This window comes from Cibotium barometz, chromosome 39 (assembly GCF_041138505.1).
Source record: "Cibotium barometz isolate CiBa-2024 chromosome 39, ASM4113850v1, whole genome shotgun sequence".
Taxonomy (NCBI): Eukaryota; Viridiplantae; Streptophyta; class Polypodiopsida; order Cyatheales; family Cibotiaceae; genus Cibotium; species Cibotium barometz.
In genome coordinates, this window is record NC_141084.1 from 14,483,949 (window position 1) to 14,505,413 (window position 21,465).

A 21,465-nucleotide genomic window follows, 5' to 3' on the forward strand; every position below is an offset into this window, starting at 1 on the left:
TGTATTTACATGTTCTATATGGTTGACAACATGTGTGACCATGCATAGGGAGTGGACTATAACCACGCATGACGAAAGCAGCATGAGTGAATAGGTGCGTGGTGGTCAACGCTTATGGGGTTTGCGAGCATTTTTTGGGTGATGGGTAACTAGTGCAAACTTCATAGGCATTATATGTGATGAGACGGACTAAGTGACTATTGTGAGTGATAAGATGGACTAAGTGGAACATTGTGGGCACAACCCCAACTAAGTGAGTGCTCACCCCATCCCTTTTGTATATCTTGGTCTTTAGAGACAGATCCCCATGAGATCTTAAAGGGTCCATAATTTTGTTTTAAGCTAGGAGGGAGCCCAATATTTAATGCCCAAGCTATGAAGTATCGTCCGGGCCTATCCAAGCCCCCGTGTGAAACCAGCATTATTTTTAACATGCCATGTCACCTTCTCAGCCTCTCTGATCAAGGCATGCAGGGTTTTCTGTTTCCTTTGAAACCCTAACTGGACCGCCAAAGTTCTGCTGTTTCTTACAGGTACATTCTGTGTCGACAAGGTGAGGTGCACTTAAACCCTTACTGAAGCTTCTGTTCTTTATCTCTTCTCTAGCCATCTCTGTATCGGGCCAAGGTTTCCTGCGCATAGCTTCTGCTAACCCAAAATCAACCTGACGATGGAGGAAATGAGTTAGGGTTTAACAGGAACCTTGTGCTCTGCCGAATCCTAACCGTGTTAATCTTGACTGGCCAAGGTGTTGCCTAAGGTGTTCGGAAATAGTTTTTGCCAAACCCTCCTCTGGTATCAGGCGCTAGTCACCATCGTTTCTGCTCAAGCCTAAACTTGCTGTCCTCCCCAAGCATCAACGTCACTACTGCGGTGTTTCAAAACTAGGGCAAGATGAGGATCATGATAAAGGGTGGCGTGTGGAAGAACACAGAAGATGAGATTTTGAAGGCAGCGGTCATGAAGTACGGCAAGAATCAGTGGGCCCGTATTTCATCTCTACTGGTTCGGAAATCGGCAAAGCAGTGCAAAGCTCGATGGTACGAATGGCTGGATCCATCCATCAAGAAGGTATGAGGCATTTTTACTTCTGGTTTAATTGGCTTCATGGGCCTTGAGATTCTGTGATAAGCCCTCGGCTTTTGTTTTCCAGACAGAATGGACCCGCGAGGAGGATGAGAAGCTGTTGCACCTTGCAAAGCTGATGCCCACACAATGGAGAACCATAGCTCCGATTGTGGGGCGCACGCCTGCACAATGTCTGGAGCGTTATGAGAAATTGCTCGATGCAGCCTGTGCTAAAGATGAGAACTATGAACCTTCAGATGATCCCAGGAAACTCAAACCAGGTGAAATTGATCCAAACCCAGAGTCTAAACCTGCAAGGCCAGATCCTGTTGACATGGATGAAGATGAGAAAGAAATGCTGTCTGAAGCCAGGGCTAGGCTGGCAAATACACGTGGAAAGAAGGCTAAGAGGAAAGCCAGGGAAAAACAGCTTGAAGAAGCAAGGAGACTTGCGTCCCTGCAGAAACGGAGAGAGCTTAAAGCTGCAGGCATTGAAGCGAGTCACAGGAGGAGAAAACAACGCGGCATTGACTACAATGCTGAAATTCCATTCGAGAAGAGGCCCCCTCCCGGTTTTTTTGACATCTCACAAGAGGAAATGCTTGTAGAACAGCCTCAATTTCCAACTACCATTGAGGAGTTGGAGGGGAAGAGACGAGTGGACATAGAGGCACAGTTGAGGAAGCAGGATGTTGCTCGTAACAAAATTGCAGAGCGCAGAGATGCCCCAGCTTCTGTTATGCAAATTAACAGGTTGAATGATCCGGAAGCTGTTCGCAAAAGGTCTAAGCTTATGCTTCCTCCTCCCCAGATTTCAGATCGCGAGCTGGAGGAGATAGCGAAGATGGGCTATTCTAATGATTTGCTCCTGGGTGATGACGAGCTTGGGGTTGGTAGTGGGGCCACTCGTATGTTGCTTGCAAACTATGGGCAAACTCCTAGAACGGGCATGACACCACTTAGAACTCCTCAGAGGACTCCGGGAGGGAAAGGTGATGCTATCATGATGGAGGCTGAAAACCTTGCTCGGCTTAGGCAAATCCAGACTCCTCTGCTGGGAGGGGAGAATCCAGAGCTGCATCCATCAGATTTTTCTGGAGTGACACCCAAAAAGAAAGAGATTCAAACTCCAAATCCAATGGCTACACCTGCACAAACACCTTCTGGTGGCATGGGTTTGACTCCTTTAGCAAGAATGACGCCCAGCAAGGATATTCCAGTCTTTGCCACCCCTAAGGGTACACCAATAAGGGATGAACTCCACATCAATGAAGGAATGGAAACTCCATATGAGAGTGCAAAGGCTGAAAAAGCAAGGCAAGCTGAGATGAGGAGGAACCTCCGGGCTGGTCTGGGAGATCTTCCTATGCCCAAAAATGAGTATCAAATTGTGGTACCTGAGTTGCTGCCAGATGAACCAGAGGCAGTGGATGCAGTAGAAGAGGATATGTCGGATAAACTTGCGAGGGATCGAGCAGAAGAATTAGCAAGACAAGCTGCTCTTCTTCTAAGGAGGTCCAAAGTCCTTCGAAGAAACCTTCCACGACCTCCACAAGCCTCTGTGGAATGGTTGAAGAGCTCTTTGATGCTTGCTGAAGACGGTGTAAGGACTACTTTGATGGAACAAGCAGATGAGTTAATAAAGAAAGAGATGGTAGCCCTTTTGGACCATGACAACATAAAATACCCTCTAGAAGAATTATCAGGAAAAGAGAAAAAGAAGTCCAGCAGAAGTGTTGCTAATGGCAAAGTGCAGGCTGTGATCCCTTCATTGGAAGAGTTTGAGGAAGAGCAGCTAAGAGAGGTACGCTATTTAAAAAATTAAAATTTTGATGGTAAAAAATGTTGTGCATTAGGCCAACACACCTCTTCTTAACACTCCAGTTGCTCCATGACATACCAGTGGTCCTCAACTATTATTTACTGTAGCAGCTAACATGTTTCTACACTAGCTGGACTGCTTTCTAGCATTACACGTGCTTTGTTGTCATTATACACTAGTATGGGAACCGTGTGAGTGTGGTAAAAGGTGGCCCTTCTGTGAGCTTATGTATCCATTGATGCTTGTATGCAGTCTTGTGGCTTATGTATATTTTATGCTAACTAACTTCAGGCAGCTATCATAATTGAAGAGGAATCAGCCTTCTTGCGATTGGCGATGGGGCATGATGATGCAACAATTGATGACTATGCAGAGTCGAGGGATGCTCTTGCAGAAGACATGATGTACTTCCCTTCTCGACAAGTCTATAATCTCGCAAGTGTTGCAAGCATCAGTGATCGATTATCTGCTTTACAATATGAATTTGAGATTGTTAAGAAACATATGGAAGGGGAAACCAAAAAAGCAGTTCGGTTAGAGCAAAAGCTGAAAGTTCTTACGCAAGGCTATCAGGTATTGTTCTTCCTCCTTGCAAACATGAACTTGGTTCTGTTTTCATACATTGCAGCTTGCAAACCAAATTGCCATATGAGTTCTGCTGTAATTTTACTATTAGGCATGTCTTAGCCATAGTTTTCTTAGGGTTTGGTTTCCTTACTTTCTTTGGGACTTATTCAAATCTTTTCCAGATGGGACCCCAGATATCTATATTGACCACTATATTTTAAAAAATGTAATATCTTTTGGCTTTCTGCTTTTTTGTAGAGTGAGAGATCACTTCTCTGAGGGCCTATCAGCTGAAAGGTGTCCATGTTGTTAAGCTAGTTTTTTTGGCAGGTGGTAGAGTTGAAAGCAATTGAAACAAAGAATTACAAAGAATTTGAGGGCATGCCTAGTTCTCTCTAGGGATGGGTGCACCCCTTGTCAATTGGAAGGTTATATTTGTTGAGGTCCTTGACTACTGCACCCCTTGTCAGTTGGAACTTTATATTTGTTGAGGTCCTTGACTACTTTATAAGCTTCCCACAGGACAGGATACCAGAACACATGATGTTTGATTGTCTTGGTGAAGGACATTACCAGCTATCACTATCCTTTTGTTTGGAAAGCTTTGGTTTGTCCAGTTTCAGTGGCTGTAGGTGGGCCAGTTTTTTATGGCAGGCAGCACTATGACGTTTTTTTGATCTTTGGCTTCTCAGCTGGACACGTGTCACTCCCCCCCCACATGGTAGCAATTTCCATTTTCCCCCTTGATGATGTATAATGCAGCCGCTTGCCCTTGGCCTCAACTCATCTTTCTCCAGGACTCTCTCTCTCTCTCTCGTCATGGGCTTCAAAGCCCATAACCTTTCCTTTGCTAGAAAAAGCCCAACTGCTGCACCAACAAGTGTGCCTCTTTGTAGTACAACAGGTTGCATGCATTCTCTCGCCATCGCTGTGAAAAGGAAGCTGGGAAAAGCTTGGAGAACAAAAGGTAGCATAGCACTCATCGCCCAAGGTAAACTTTATTCTCATCAAAGAAAGGTAATTCCTACTGATGAATGGTGCACTAATGCAGAGCGAGTGTGTCACATAGCACTCTAGTGCAGGGTGCATGTGACAGAAAGGGTATTCTTGCCCTTGGCCTCAACTCGTCTTTCTCCAAGACTCTCTTTCTTGTCCTCATGGGCTTCAAAGCCCATAACCTTTCCTTTGCTAGGAAAAGCCCAACTGCTGGGGGCCAACAAAACCCAACTGATGCACGTATCTCCCTCCTCTGGGCCGGGTGTTGAAAGAGTGCATAGAGCGGAAGCAGAGTGGCACTAGAATGTGTTGAACAGAGAGTGCAAGAGAGAGAGAGATATGGAGCAAACTATCTTGAATATACTGCAGCAAAACAGTCCCAAGCAAGAGACACTACAAGTCTCATAAGTGAGGGAGCAAAATCTGTACAAGACTGAATGAACAATGAGAGGCCAGCACCCACTATTTATAGTAGAGGTAAGCTGGCCGATTGGAGCTGCAAAACTGGCCAACTGGAGCTACTGGACAGGCTGATTGGAAAATGCTAGAAAAGTTGGAAAAAATCCCAGAAAAAGGGGTGGCCAGCCCACAAGCAAGGGCCATGCAAAAGGGACCAAATGGGCACCATAAATGAGCAGAAACTGGGGATGAATGTGCTAACACCCCCTCTCAGCACCAGATGCTGAACATACTCCGAGAAGTCCAAGAAGTCGTCCTCTATCAAAGACAAAAGAAAGCAGCAACAAGAGGTACCATGAAAGCTCCACAAGCAATCTCCACAGCAACTCAGCTACAATAGCAACAGAACAAGCTACAAGGTACACTGCTCTTTTAGAAGAAAACAACCATGAAGGTTGCGTCGTGTTGCTCCAAATATCGATGCAAAACCCAAATGTAAACACAGTGTCATAGGAATCCCTAGAAGCCTGTAGCTCCAAGAAGATAATACCCTCAAAAGAAATAGAGTCCATCTGCTCCAACCTGTACCCAGAGTAGCCAAATGCTGTATAATAGCACCCTCCTGGAAAGTCGGCATCGCCAGATGTAAGAACTCAACTGCCCCCTATGAAAACTGATGTCAGGACTCCACAGGCCCAACCAAATCCAAATCCCAATCCTTCAATTTCTGGAAGTACCATTGTGTCCCAAGCATGGTCACAGACACAGCTGACCACAATCCAAAATTCTCACACAGAGTAAGGAGAAGAGGAACATTCACTGATGGCAACTGAAGTAGTAGTAGCCTCCTCAATAGCATCACACAGCGTAGAAGCAAGCTCCTCCATAGAAGGCAAAGGGACCAGCAACACATCTTGGTCACTAGTTGACGAAGAAAGAGTTGGAGGCGAAGCAATAGGAGAAAAATCCCCCTTAGAAGCTGTGAGCAAAGATAGCCCACTGTCATCCTCAAAAACATTACCAGAGATATCATCCTGGCAAAGAGAAGCATGCACAGAAACTGAAGGCAAGGCAATAGGAGAAACAAGCTCCTCAGATGCAGTGAGCAAAACTGGCCCACTATCCTTCGTTGCAGGAACATCTCCAAAAGAAGTATCCATAAGATCACTAGCTGCATAGCACCTAGAAGCAGAAACCATGTGCAGATCATTGGCATCACCGTACCGGTCACAAAGCAACTGCCACACATAGAAAGTAGAAGCGTCATCAGGAGCATAGATGAAGTGTTGAAGAACCGAATCTTGACAATTTAGGAGAAGAAAGCCATAGATCTGTCCGTCAGTCTTCCTCCACCGACACACATCCTTCGCAGAGGCAAGGTCCGGCAAGCACCGATTCTTGTACAAGAGAAACTCCATCAAACCATACTTCCTGAGAATAGAAGTAACCTGCAACTTCCATGACTGAAAGTTACCACCATCCAACTTGTCTACCTCATCAAGGAAATAACAAGAGAGTGGTACGGGAGCCACAAAAGAAGTTGTCATCATTGATCCAATCAATAGGACCAACCCTCATAAAATAAAACTGTCCAAATCAGAAAACGCTGATATAGGGTCTTTCCTCCCACCAAAACGCAGCCCTAAGAGGCTGGACAGCACCCGAGAATATGCTGTAAGAGGGTGCAAGAGGGAAAGGCAACAACAAGGACAGTAGCTTGGGCTCTCCTCAAGAAAACGCACAATCTCTGATGAAGAAGTGTCCTCTACAGGTACCAAGAGTGCCACCAAAGTCTGCAACACCAAAGACCCCCTTTGCAAAGGAGCGAACCCACGGGAGAGGAAAAACGCAGCAAAGGAACCTGCTGTCCTGAAGAAAACAGGCCGCCTATGTCCCAAACTCCACGTGGAATAGAAGAAAACTGGTCAAACAGTACCTGAAGGCTGTGTTGATGAAGCCAAACTGAAGGGCACAGCAACCAGCAGGTTCAGTCCAGAAAATGCAGCAAAGGAAGCTGTAGATCCGAGAGAGAAAAAAAAACGCAAAGGCAAAGTGACCAGGTTCAGTCCAGAAAACGCAGCATGAAAGAGCTGCAGATCTGAAGGAAAATGCAGAGAAGGAGGTGCTGAAAACAGTGCTGAATCTGGGGCAGCAAAGAGGTTGCTAAACCGGGAGCTCCGATACCATGAAAGAGTGCACAGAGCGGAAGCAGAGTGGCACTAGAATGTGCTGAACAGAGAGTGCAAGAGAGAGAGAGAGAGATGGAGCAAACTATGCTGAATATACTGAAGCAAAACAGTCCCAAGCAAGAGACACTACAAGTCTCATAAGTGGGAGCAAAATATGTACAAGGCTGAATGAACAATGAGCGGCCAGCACCCACTATTTATAGTAGAGGTAAGCTGGCCGACTGGAGCTGCAAAACAGGCCGACTGGAGCTACTGGACAGGCCGATTGGAAAATGCCAGTAAAGCTGGGAAAAATCCCAGAAAAATACTAGAAAAAGGGGTGGCCAGCCCACAAGCAAGGGCCATGCAAAAGGGACCAAATGGGCACCATAAATGAGCAGAAACTGGGGATGAATGTGCTAAGAGGTGTGCCTCAACAGCATGCTTGCATTCTCTCGCCATCGCTTTGAAAAGGAAGCTGGGAAAAGTTTGCAGAGCAAAATGTAGCATAGTACTCTTTTCCCAAGGTAAGCTTTATTCTCGTCAATTTTTAAGGGTTTCTATGCCCTTTTTTTTTGTCACATGCACCCATGATTTGAGGTGCTATGTGACATGCTGGCTCATCATCAGTGCTATACTTGTACATAATTTCAATGTTTTTAGGGTTATTTGTTGTACGCCGTGATTCCATTGTGAGCCCTAGTCTAGGGACATGTGAGGCACGAGCTACTGTCACCAATTGTCCACCCTCATGTTTGGGACAGTGTCCGGTGAGCCCAGACTTATTACACAAAGGTGAATGGGGAATTTTTCCAAGTTATGATGGGTTGCTAGACCCTTTGGAACTAATATGGATCGTGGATATGCTCATACATGGCTCTTACAGAGGATATGTGGATTTCATACAGGACCTGGAAGAACTATGGATGGTCAGAAATTGAAGCTAGAGCTCCAGGGTAGCATGGATAGGCCATAATTTTGGTTTAAAGTCTTGGATTCCAAGGATTTAATCATTTATATGGTTTATAAGGTTTACAAGTGTATGTGTACACACTTACTGAAGTTGGGCTTGGATGCCACGTGGACATATCTGAACAAGAAGGTGCAAGACTTGGAGTAGAAACTGGTCCCATGTGAGCCCAGTCCGGGACGAGTCAGCCAGGGTTCTACTCTATGCGTCCGAGGTCAGGTGTGCATTGTCTTGCACATGAAGCAGTGCTAGTCCGAGCTGTGAGTCTCCCTCTGGAATGATGTCAGTTGTTCTGTGTATCTGGTGTGCTACTGGATGCCAGACCACTGTGTAGACATGTAGGATTTGCATGTAGAGATGGGGCCAGCCCATAGGGCTACCCCAAGATCATTAATGTGGGCATGGGGGAGGTGTAGAACCACCCCCAAGGGGCTAGGAGGGCCCCGGCTGTGCTCACCAGGGGTGGATAAAAAAAAGTCCTTCGATTGATTAAAAAAAAAAGCCCAAATTGTTATCAAAACTGGCGCTCGCATGTGGAGATAAAAAAACAGCAAAAAGAAATCCCCATTTTTCCACTTGGTTGCGCATAGCAGTGCATAGCCTGTCCATTCTTTCTACTATCAAGTTTCTGTAGCTACTAGCGATCCATTTCTTTCCTTTCTTTCTTCCATTCCCTCTATAGAGAAAGGCACAAGTTGCTTTCCCTCTTCCTTTCTTGCAATTTGCTGCACGTTGCACATTGTGCCCATTCTTGTGTTTGCCCTTTTCTTTTCCATCCCCATTCTTGCAGGCATTTCTTTGTCACTCTCATCATTCATGGCATCTAGGCAGCCACATCTTGAGAGAGAGAATGAGAAGGAATTCACCTAGAGTGACTCCAGCAGATGCACAAAGAATGGAACGCGAAGCTTCACTTCTTCCCCTTCCACCAAATACTCGGGGCAAGGAGCATACAATAAGTGCTCCAACTCAACATTCAGCTTCTCATGGAACTCCTGTAAGTGCTACATCTGGCCATCCACCCACTTCTTTTCATACTGCATCATCTCTTGGGAGTGGTGGAAGCTCATTTGATATGCCTACACATGCTCCTCCCCCAAAGGAAAGGCTAGACAATCCACTCTTCACACAGCATGGCATCCACAAAGAAAGACACAGGTTGATGCTGTTGTAGCACGTTTTTTCTACTCTTGTGGGATCTCTTTTAATGTTGCCCGCTCACGATTCTTCAAAGAGATGGTGGCTGAAATTGCAGCATTTGGTGGTGCACACACTCCACCCTCTTATGATGCCTTGAGGGAGAGATTGCTTGAGAATGAGAAAACATCCATCAATGAAGCCATTGCACCTGTGAAGGAGAAATGGAGCACGTATGGGGTCTCTTTAATGGCTGGTGGGTGGAGTGATATACGCAGCCATTCATTAGAAGGCGTTCTTGCAGCATGTAGAGGGAATCCACTCTACATAAAGTCTACAGAAGCTGGGGTGAGACAAAAAACTACTCCTGTGCTATGTGAGATATGGAGTGAGGTTGTTGAGTATGTGGGTCCACAAAATGTGGTTCAATTTGTTTGAGATGGTGAGAGTACCAACAAGGGGGCAGGGGCCTTATTGGTGCAGAGGTACGTACACATTACATGGAGTCCATGCATGGCACATTGTCTCAATAACTTGCTTAAAGACATTGGAAAGTTGCATTGGGTAAAGGCCACCATTGACACAGGAAAAGAGGTTGTTTCTTTCATAACCCGCCACCATTACTCTCTTGCATTATATTGCAAGTTTGCAAAGAAAGAGCCATTGAAGTACTCCGACACCCGCTTTGCATACAGTTTCATGATACTTCGTCGTCTCTTTTATGTGAGACCATCTCTAAAGCAGATGATGTCATGCCCTGATTGGGAGTTGTGACCTACTCATAGGCAAGCATTTGGGTAGCTCTGCTATGCTACTATTACATAGGATGAGTTTTGGCCTTGTGTAGAGCATCTTCTCAAGTTATGTTGGCCGATTGTCAAGGTTTTAAAGCATGTGGATGGAGATGTGCCTTACATTGGGAAGATTTATGAGGCCATGGATTGGATGGTTGAGAACATCCGTTTGATAGAGACCGATGCAGATAGAAGACAAGAGTTGGAGGATCTTGCAATGAGTAGATGGAACCAATATGATTCTCCACTACATAGAGCTGCCTATGTGCTTGATCTAGAGTTTCAACACAAGGGGAGACAGCAACAAGAAGACGGTGAGGTGGTATGTGGTTGGAATGCCACTTTGCAAAGGTTGGTACTCCAGAGGAAAGACGCAAGGTGAAGGATCAGCTTGCAAACTACCGCACAACAAAGAGGGAATGTTTGGATGGAGTGACGCACACCATGACAGGTTGAAAGCTGAATTTTAAACCTTTATTTAAATCTGTCTCATGAATCTTTATTTCATGTTTGAAGTGTAATTGTGGTTTTTCAAATTGTCATGTTGTAGGTTTCATGTTGGTGTTGTCACTTGGTGGGAAGACTATGGGGCAAAAATGCCAGAGCTTTAGCACCTGGCCATTCGTAATACGTATTTTGGGGCAGGTGTGCTCTTCATCAGCTTTGGAGCGGTTATGGAGTACCTTTGGTCACATACACTCAAAGAAGAGAAATCGCCTTGGGAGCAAGAAAGCAGATGAGCTCAGCTTTGTTAATGCAAACTTGTGTTTGCAAACAAAGATGCAAGATGAAGCATGAGTACACGCATGATAAATACATTGGCTTTCATAAATCAGAGATAGACCCGGGCTCCATCATTGGTGATGTAGTTAAGGAGGCAGAGGGTGATGGTCAAACACATGAAGATGGCATGGAAGAAGCTTCACCAGAGGAGGAGCATGAGGATGAGCTTCAGGAGGATGAGGCTATTTCTATAGCATAGAAGAGTCTTGAGGAGTAAGGACTCACGACTCTAGAATCTAAAGTCTAGACTCTAGAGAGTAGTTTCCTTTGACATTTGATTTTACTCTTTTTTGTAATGACTAGTAACTAAGGACTTGGTCTTGACTCTTGATTGAGTGATGGATTTAACTTATTTTGTGATTATGCCAAGTTCTAACTTCTAAATGCTTTGATTTCTCATGCAACTTTAAAGTTTCAAATCATGATTCATAAATGTACAGCGTAGTATGTACACTATAGACTTTTCCCATACCTCCCTCTTAGGATAACCTAGGATGATGTGGCGTTTCCGTTTCCCCCATCCTCAAAATTGTCGTCGTCGTTTCCGTTTCCGTTTGTCTCCGTCTCCGTTTCCTCGTTTCCCATAACTATGCCTGAAATTGTGGCCGTGCAGTCTGTCCTTTGCTGCCTCTATCATGTTAAAGTCACAGCCCAAGCACCAAAAGTTAGCCTGAGGGAGGGCCTGCCGTACTGAGCTCTAAAAGAAGGGTCTACCCGCAGCAACGTTCAGAGCATAAACGTTGAGGAAGCCAATACTATCCTCTCGAATAGTAATGGTAATCCACTATGCACGCCTTGAGACAATGACTCCTGAGCTAGTCTCTGCCGATAGCAGCTGCTCATTGATAGATATACACACCCCTCCTTGCGTCCCTGAGGGCCAAAGGATGGGGACCAAAAAGTGTGACCCTTGCATGGAAGAATCTTCCCGTATCTGCGAGAGATGATGCTCCTGGAGGAAAAGAATGTCTATGGGTCTCCCCACTATGGCCCTCTGAAGCTCGCCTTTTAGGACGCCTCGTCTATGAAAGGAATGAGGCCCCCCCTTAAACCCTAAATGTTCCATGAAACAATCCGCATATCAATCTCAGTGTGATGCGGCACTAGTGAAACTGCCCTCTGCTCAAAGAGTCTTGGGCGAGGGCTTAGACGGGGAATAATCACAATCCGTGCGGGGGCGAAGGCGCACTAGGTGGGCACTAATCCTGTCCTCCATGTGATGCCACTCTGTACGAATGCGCGCATATGCATGCTCCAGACTCCATCGATCATAGTAGAGGTATCTGTAAGAGAGGGGAAGAGGTACCACAGCAGAAGTATGCATGAACACAAAGAGCAGCACCTCTAGATTGGAGACTACCATCTCCCTGTCATGGCCTCGATGGGCTGAACCTCCCATCATAGCCAGAGGCCAAAAATGGGTGAGAATGTCGGTGATGCGGAGATCGTGGAGATGGTGGGAAAGCTCGATTGCCTGACCCTGGTGGTAGCTACCAACTCAAGATCCCACTTTGTCCCCGGGGCTGCACTGAAGGGGAAAGAGATCATCGCACCATTATCTGGTGTAGAGGGCCTGGAGTGGTGAAAAACCACACATACCCGAACAGGGGCTACTGTCTCCTCAAACATGTTGGTCCCTTTCGTCGGCAGACACCGGAAGAAACTGTAGTCCACAAATTGTCCCAAGATCCTGGGGGCCCCACCTGGGGACTTTGGCGGAAGAGTCCTCACCGGGGAGGTGGCAATGGTCATCACTACTAGCTCGGAAAATCGGTGAAATCAAGCAAGAGACTAATCCCGTCGATTGTCTCCGCTACGGGTCAGGGGTTCCTGGGGGGCGACGAGAGTGCTCTGGAGAGGTAGAAGAAGAAGAGGGGGGGGGGTCGGATGATAAAGGCGGGGCGGAGTGTGCTGCAGCGGGTAAAGTTGGTGTAGGACTGGGGGAGGAGGAGGTGGGTGAGGCGGCGAGGGGGGGCGGAGAGGTTGGGGAGAGGTGCTGTTGTGAGGGATCCCTCGAGAGGAAAGCTGAGGGGAGGGGCCTGCCGGGGTCTTAAAGAAGGCCGGTCGGCCTCTTAGAACACTGGTGGTCGGGGGGCCGGGGGGGGGGGGAGGCGGATCTCGACGAGGGATTGACTGCCATACTGGTGGGGTCGGAGGGGCCCGCTCTGGGATTGGAGAGGACGTGTCACCAACGGGAAAGTGCTGAGATAAATGCTCGTTAACAGCTCTATGACAACCAAATCCTCCTGAGATCTGCCAACCTGGCACGCACAGCGATGGCGCTCGGCTTTGGTGGTCGTCTTGCAGCCCAAGCGTGGTCCAACCGTCTGCCACTCGCCGTCCCTTGGGTCACCCGAAGTCGGGGCCTGGTGCTCTGTTGCCTAAGGGGTTGCCTCTCTCTCTACCCCTTGGTGAGGGTCACCACAAGAACCGGGGTGCGTTGCGGCAGGTAAAGTTGGTGTAAGATTGGGGGAGGAGGAGGAGGTGGGTGAGGCGGCGAGAGAGGGTGAAGGGGTGGAGAGGCCGGGGAGAGGTGCTGTTGTGAGGGATCCCTCAAGAGGAAAGCTGAGGGGAGGGGCCCGTTGGGGTCTCAAAGAGGCCAGCCGGCTTCTTAGAACACTGGTGGTCCGGGGGGGGGGATCTCAAGACGAGGGATCGGCTGCCATATTGGTGGGGCCAGAGTGGCCCGCTCTGGGACTGGAGAGGACATGTCACCAGCAGGAAAATGCTGAGATAAATGCTCGTAACGGTTCTATGACATAATTGAATCCTCCTGAGATCTGCTAACCTGGCGTGCACGGCGGCAGTGCTCGGCTTTGGTGGTCGTCTGGCGGCCCAAGCGCTGTCCAACCGTCCGCCACTCGTCGTCCCTTGGGTTACCCGAAGTCGGGGCTTGGTGCTTTGCTGCCTAAGGGCTTGCCTCTCTTGCTACCCCCTGGTGAGGGTCAGCACAAGAACCGGGGGGAGGAACCATTGGAGGCGGTCTCCTGGACTGCAACGAGGGCAAGCTCTAGCTAAATGACCCATGTGTCTGCAAATGAAGCATTGGCCTGGAAGGCTCGAATACTTCACGCGTTTCTGAATGGGGGTCGCCTTGGAGGCTAGGAATAGATATACAATGCGGTACAAACTCTGGCGAGGCCACACAAATGCGGAGGGATGGAATCCCAGCTGCCCTCGCGAGTGCCGAGGCAGCGATGGGGGGAAACTCCATCACTCTCCCAATAGCTCCACCAATCATTGGGAGAAGAGGAAGGTACTCCTTCCTAAGGCCTGGGAAGCAAATTGTCACTGGGAAGCTTGAAACGCTAGCCAATGGGTCAGACGTTGGATTGAAGCCGTTCTGCCACCGTGCAAAGAAGGCCTGGGCCGTACGCAGTGCAAGGGGACTCAACTGCATGACTGGGTTTGACACCGATGGTGAGTCGAAGTCCACCTGGTAGTATCCGCTCCCTAGAGGGTGAATATCAACGATCTTTGCAGGTTCACCAATGAGGCTGGCCTGAAAAAGATCTCTGAGCTGTCTGCGCGCAGGGCGGCTACCAACAATTTTGCAGACCAGGGTGGAGGCCTCAAGTGAAGCAACAATCGTGGCAAGAACCTGTAGATCCGCTTCGGAGAAGGAAATGCAAGCAACGGCGGCTTCGGTCGGGGATGACGGAGCGGCTGCCATGGAGTCCTCTTGAGGGTGAAGAATAGGCCGAAGCTTGCCGAATATAGCTGAAAACCCCAGAAGCCAGGTAGCACCAACTTGCACGGAAGGGGAGAGAGGAGGAGGCCGGGGAAGCGAAGAGGAGGATTGCACCCGCTGGTTTGGCCTGAAACACCCCTGGAACGGCGCCTCCTTGATGCGTTATGCTGTTGTTCTGGCCGCCTATTATGCATTAACCTGGAGCATTGGTATGGATTGCGTTTTGATGATGTGAAGCTAATGTGCGCTGCACAGCCTGACTTGGTCGCCCTCTTGCTGTGGTGCATTTTCCTCCTTTGCTTGCCTTGAAGATGATGGCTCTCTTAGGCCTTAGGTCAGCTCTATATATAGGCATCCAAAGGGGTAGGGTTGGCAGAGGTAGCCTCAAAAGGTGTGCCGTTAAGTCACTTTAGGTGCACGTTATTGGCCCTCCTTTTAGTCCACTGTCCCAATCTTCTCTACCTTGAAAGGTACCTTTGGGCTGTCCACAGCCATGGCCCCAAAAATTACCATTATTAGTAACCATGTAAGTGCATGGCTTTTATACAATGCTAGACCTAATTGCATGGGACTTGACACTGACTTAGTCTTTCGAGACACCGGTCTAATAAGTGTCAAGTTGGGCTTGTACCTGCCTACCTTTTGGAATGTCTGCTCATCATGACAACCCAGAGCCTTCCCGTGTAGGCATTCGTTGTCCACCTTTACAATCTCAGAAGATACGTGGTTTAGAATATTACATTTCTTTGCTCCCATCTTTCTTATTACATTTATCTTTGTTTGCAATAGATGTTGAACTGTTATTTGCAATTCATGTCCAACTAAGAAAATGTTCGAAAGGCGTTGTCTGATTATATGTTCTTTTTTTGGGTGGGTGCAGATGAGAGCTGAAACATTGTGGGGACAAATTGAATCATTATTCAAAGAGGCTGACACTTTGGCAACAGAGCTGGAGTCATTTAGAGCATTGCATATGCAGGAGCAGTTTGCAGCTCCATCTCGTATGGAGAGTCTGCAAGCAGCAGTGAACCAGCAGAATGAATGTGAGCGGAAGTTGCAGCTAAGGTATGAAAATCTGATTGTCGAGCGACAAAATTGGAAGAAACTCCTTGAAGAGCATGATGCAGCGGCTGCCCGTGCGGCGGCAGAGGCGGAGGCGGCCGCCCGTGCAGTGGCAGAGGCGGAGGCGGCCGCCCATGCGGTGGCTGAGGCGGAGGCGGCGGTCCGCATGGCAGCTGAGGCGGAGGCGGCCTCTCGTGCGGTGGCAGAGGCGGAGGTGGCAGTCCGTGCGGCAGCAGATGTTGAGGCCGCAGCCCATGCAGTGGCGGAGGTGGAGGTGGAGGTGGAGGTGGAGGCAGAGGCCCATGCTGTGGCTGAGCCAGAGGTGGCGGCTAGTGCTACAGATGTAGTGGTGGCCCATGCTGTGGTTGAACTGGAAGCAGCAGCTTATGCTATGGCTGAGGTGGAGACAGCAGCCCTTGCAGCACCAGCTCAGGTGCCAGTGGAGGCTCAGGCAGGTGGTGCAGTCGTAGAGGTAATTGAAGAGGCAGGCATTTCTGACATTAATGCGGTCGCTGGTGAACTGGAGGGGGAAAAAGTTTCAAATCCAGTGGAGGCTCAGGCAGGCGGTGCAGTCGTAGAGGTGATTGAAGAGGCAGGCATTTCTGACATTAATGCGGTCGCTGGTGAACTGGAGGGGGGAAAAGTTTCAAATCCTGAAAGTGATTCTTTGTTAGTCCAGCATGCACAAGAAGTTGAAGTTAGTGCTGTGGTACTCACTACTAATGAAGATACCAAGGTGAGGTTAGTGCAGGAAGAGATCAAGGTAGATGTGCAAACGGCTGAGGCAGTACATGGAGTTGTCCACGACGGTGAGGAAGAGATCAAGGCAGATGTGCAAATGACTGAGGCAGTGACTGTGGTACATGGTGTTGAGATTAAGACAGATGTGCAATCAACTGAGGCAGTGACTCTAGTACGTGGAGTTGTCGATGATATTGAGGTAACTGCAGAAGACAGTGGCGTTGCTCCTGCTGATACAGGTCCACAAGATGTATACTTGGGCCTGTCATCTTGAGAGGAAATGGTGTGCGCCATATATTTGCAAAGAGTGGTGCTGGCGCTTTGTCAAGGTGGAGCCAAAGGCTTTCCGAACCCACAACCCTGAAATGGGCATTTGTAGTGCCTCATAGTTTCATAAAGCATGGTTGTCTCTGATGTCTGGTTGGATTCTGTTGCCCTTGACTTTGTGAAGCTGTGTTATTTTTTTGTGCAAGGTTGTAGTATCTTGCTAAGATTTTAGATAATGTTTTCAACCACTTCCTGCACTGCCTTACTCAAAACACACTGAATGACTTGCAATACAAAGATAGATTTTTGGCTTTGAGCAAGCAGCCTTCCATATCCCACAGCCTCTAAATTGAATTGTTAAATTTCAACAAGTAATGAATATATATTTGGCCCCGTGTTTTTCCCCGTAACATACAAGTAGGAAAGTGCACTTAACACACTCATCCTTCGGTATCTTCCAGTCCTTATCCCATGGTTGCCTGTGATACGTGAACTTAACTGAATTGTACGGGACATTGTACGCTTATGGGAAACTTCTTCTTTGTTCTTCTTGCTCGTTGAGTTGGTTGATTGCTTCTTTTCTTCTTGCTATACATGGATCTTCCGAGACTATACATTGGATGCTTTATATACTATCTCTATTGTACATTATATACAATCATGCCAGTATCTATGATTAAGTACTCTCTCAACATTTCTAACCACCTTGCCTCATCCCAATCTTGTGTAAGATCGTACTCTGTCCCGCCTTTTGTTTTATCATTATGTACTGTACTAAGCATTTCTAACCACCTTCCCTTATTCCAATCTTGTTTGTAAGATCTTACTCTACACTGCGTTTCAATGGTAGCCATCATGAGGGTTCACTCAACTTATCCATCAGCTTTGGCAAGAATAAGCACTTCCTTAAAAATAAAGCGATTTGTCTTTAAAACATGTAACCACGAAAAACGAGCAATCCTTCTTCATGGTATTTCTCATTGCTTACAATATGAAGATGACCTGCTGGTTCTCAACGAGTCCAAAAAAGAGAAGTGAGACATGGCTTAACACTCTTTCGTGAGGATGATCAAGACTCTTTTGCTTAGGTTGTGGCTTGCGCATGTTGCTAAGGCATCCATTTATGAGGAGATGCCATGTTTGAGAAACCTAGGTGATGGCTTTGTGAAGGTCAATCTATTAGATTGGTGCCATACTGATTCTATTGTCTACCAATGCCATTGGTGTCTTATAAGAAATGTTATTGGGGCTGAATGGTGTTATAGTCCATTTAGCATTTGCCAAGCATACCAATGCATCCAATCCATTTAGCATTGGTGTCTTATAAGAAATGTTATTGGGGCTGAATGGTGTTATAGTCCATTTAGCATTTGCCAAGCATACCAATGCATCCAATCCATATAAAGGATTTTCTCATTCTTTCATCAAGTTCTTATGTTATGAACTCTTTTTGTTATCTACTCTTCTCTTCTAGTTGTTTTCAGATTTTCCCATTTTCCATCCAGGATGCAACCTCCATACTATCTTATGGCTTCCAGACTAAGGTCCAAAAACCCCCACAATTGGTTTTGTAAGTTGTTTGTCATAGTTGATTTTTGGTTTTCTTATCTATTGGCTATTGATTTTTGAACATAAAAATATTTGTGTGTGTGTGTGTGTGAGAGAGAGAGAGAGAGAGAGAGAGAGAGTGAGAGAGAGTTTTATGGTTTGTGACATGCCATAATATGGCCTTTTGGACAAATATAAAGTAGGGTCAAATTAAAATTCTCAAAAGGAAAAAGAAAATACCAAAGGGTCTATAGGCTTGTTGAAGCCAAGTACACATGATGGTATCACATGGAGAATGGGGATAAAACTAGATTTGGCTTGTTGAACTCCCTAATAATGGTCTCCTCTTCTTGGAGCCCCTTCTTAGCCTTCTCAAGTTCTTCTCCTCCATGTTTGAGTTGTGTTGATGCGAATTCCGCGAAGATTGAGTAGGTAGTACCCTTGATTCATAGGTTGCCTAGGAATCATCGTGTTTTATTTTGAAGTGTCAAAGCATGGAAAATACGAAGCTACTATTTCAAACTCATTCTTTTGTAATTAGTCTCCACTATTGCAAACTCATTCGAAGCTACTATTTCAAACTCATTCTTTTGTAATTAGTCTCCACTATTGCAAAAAAAAAAAAAAACTATCTATACGTTCTTTTTTTTTTTTTTGTAGCTCAAGGCTCTGTTGATGAAAGTATTTCTACATAAGACTTCTGGTTTTTTTTTTTGGGAAATATTTTCACTTTTGTAGCATTGTAAGCAATTTGCTTTAGGTAACATGACATTTTTTTTTTGCTACCATACATTTTTTGATAAAGTTTACTTAAATCTGATCTTCACCATGTTAAAATTTAAGTAAGATGTTTTTATAAACTAGTTTGTATAAGTGGTATAATATTGTTTATGTTCTGGGTAACTTTTTTTGGTTAGCTATGTTTTTTTTTCTAGATAGAAAATCTACCACATGGCTTTAAACCCAAAGCACTTTGTAGATTAAAATGCCTCTATAGCATTAAATCATTTGCACTTTTAATGAGAGTGCCAACATGAAACTTGTGAAATTCATCTCATGCGTTCATTTGAGCATAGCATGATGATTCAAACACACTAATGTTTATAAAAAAATTTAATAGCATGGCATGATGATTGAAAACACATTTCATGAGAATTCCAACTTGGCAACCTCTAAGAAGAATTCCAACTTGGCACCTGACATGAATATATATAAGCATTTTTTATGGCATGAGTATAATCCTCTTAAATCACAAACGGACAATTGACATGAATCTCCTCAAAACATGAACCTCACACCTATACTGCAACATGATCCAAAACCACATTAATCCAACTTATGCTCTCTGTTTCTCTGGGGAACTGACAAGATGAGAATTGAATATCTCAAAGTAGTAGGAATGAACAATTGACAAGATTTCCACTTTAGATTCAGCAAGTTTGCCATTTTTATCCCTTAGCATCGGAACCAAGTCTTTCTCCTTCTTTTTCTTTAGGGAATTGAATGTTTCCTTGTTAGGCCTATCTCCTTTTCCTGCCCACCATTCTCGAAGGAAGAGTTGCAGTTTGCTGAATTCTATGTCTTCTTCCCTTTCAAAGCTGTTTTTAGCTGCAGTACTTTGCTAGACAAGCTAAGTTTCCCTGGTTAACTTCCTTCTCCACCTTTTCGAGTTCTCGAAGAGCTATTTTCTTTCTGGTTACTCTATATTTGTCTCTTTGACTTTTGGAGTCCCTGAGCAACTTTTGAGTCTGCCCAATGGCTTGAAATCAAGCTCTTGGCAGGGGACTGCTGAGAGAGAAACGACTCAAGAAAAATCTTTTGAATCCCTTCTTGAATCAATGGAAGGTTAAACAAGGAAGGGTCTGCATGAAACCAGCCTACCTTAGGGTGGGATTCTACATTGTGAAGGGAGATGAGAATAGGCTTATGATCTGAGATGTGGGTGGAATCTAATACTCAAATGAGAGTATTACTATATTCTTTGGCAATACTCCCACTAATGTAACAACCGTGCTTTCCTCATAAAGGAGTCAAATCTCCCATTGGCCCAAGTAAACTCCAGGGATTCTACATTGTGAAGGGAGATGAGAATAGGCTTATGATCTGAGATGTGGGTGGAATCTAATACTCTAATGAGAGTATTACTATATTCTTTGGCAATACTCCCACTAATGTAACACCTATCCAACCGTGCTTTCCTCATAAAGGAGTCAAATCTCCCATTGGCCCAAGTAAACACCTATCCAACCGTGCTTTCCTCATAAAGGAGTCAAATCTCCCATTGGCCCAAAAAAACTCCAAGTAAACTCTGCACTGGTGGCAAAATCAACCAAGTCATGAAAACCTGTACAAGTAAGCCAGTTCTTGCACTCTGCCCCTTTCAAAGTGAGCCCCAATCCAAATAACCTGTCATGTTTGTTCTCAACCATATTGAACTCACCTATCAGAATAATAGGCAAATGCAGTTGGAGAAGAGATTGCCACAAAAAGCGGGCCTAGTGTTAGTTGGGCCTGAAGCATACATTGAGACCATGTACCATTCGGTGTCTAAGACCATTTTCACAACTACCCATCTGTTAGTAGTTGGGTCAACCAGCACATCCTTGATGTAGCTCTGCCACTTCTTGTGGATTCCCAGAGCCGTGCCTCCATTGCCCGGGCTATGTTCAGAAACCAGATCAAATCTTGAGAAAATTTCTCAAGATTGGCCTTAAGAAGCATACCGAAAGCTTTAACTTCTTCGATACCAATGCAATCAACCTGAATCTTCTCTCTAAAGAGCTAATTTTTTTAACTTGGACACATTGTGGGGGTCCGTAATTCCCTTAACATTGAAGGAGAGGATAGATTTAAACATTTTTTTTTGGGGTTTTTGAGATGTGGCTTCCTCTTCCTATAGCCTTTTTCTCTTCAGCACAAGGGAATCTACACTCAAACCTACTTTGGAGATTCTTCTTTGGGAAGAAAATTCCTGATGAGGTAGTTCTGAGTTGAGGGGAGATTCTACCACACCCGGTTAAGGGGCAAGAGCCTTCCTGCATGGAATCGAGGAATGAGATGGTCCACCAGCCTCAGCTATGCCCTTGTTGGCTAGGTTTGGAAGCTTCTCTTCTTCAGGAGTCAAAGCATTTCTCGGGGAATCCTCACAAAAATCCATTTGATCTATTTCTTTTTGAAATCTGGTGGTAAAGTGGGATTGTGAGTCATGAACCACCTCATCCTCATTAGATTATCTGAGTAGTGTGTTGCCAAATTTGTAGAGGAGTGCTGTCTTCTATTCCACAAAGTGTGTTAGGATCCCCCATCAAACCGTGAGATTACTTCCAAGTTTGCTTGCGGCTTTGCATTTGAAAGATGCAAAGCAACCCAAGGTGACTCACCCAAGCATTGGATTATATGGGCAAAGTTTGGAGAGAATGTGCAGATTTGTAGATCACAAGCGTGTCGGCAAG

At 45.9% G+C, this 21,465-nt stretch overlaps 1 protein-coding gene across 1 annotated transcript; it reads left to right on the top strand.

The window, feature by feature from the left end:
* Positions 1-344: 344 nt before the first annotated feature.
* On the top strand, positions 345-16,859 carry LOC147615759 (cell division cycle 5-like protein). The gene is made up of 4 exons (XM_086778355.1): positions 345-1,071; positions 1,154-2,872; positions 3,182-3,463; positions 15,276-16,859. The coding sequence occupies exons 1-4, from the start codon at positions 895-897 to the stop codon at positions 16,470-16,472; spliced, it is 3,375 nt and encodes a 1,124-aa protein (XP_086634481.1). The 5' UTR covers positions 345-894; the 3' UTR covers positions 16,473-16,859.
* Positions 16,860-21,465: the final 4,606 nt, after the last annotated feature.

Excerpts from the sequence above, each read along its gene's own strand:
- LOC147615759 (XM_086778355.1), top strand. The coding sequence starts at position 895 with ATGAGGATCATGATAAAGGGTGGCGTGTGGAAGAACACAGAAGATGAG. Across the intron at positions 1,072-1,153 it reads TGGATCCATCCATCAAGAAG|ACAGAATGGACCCGCGAGGA; the intron begins GTATGAGGCATT and ends TTTGTTTTCCAG. Across the intron at positions 2,873-3,181 it reads AGGAAGAGCAGCTAAGAGAG|GCAGCTATCATAATTGAAGA; the intron begins GTACGCTATTTA and ends AACTAACTTCAG.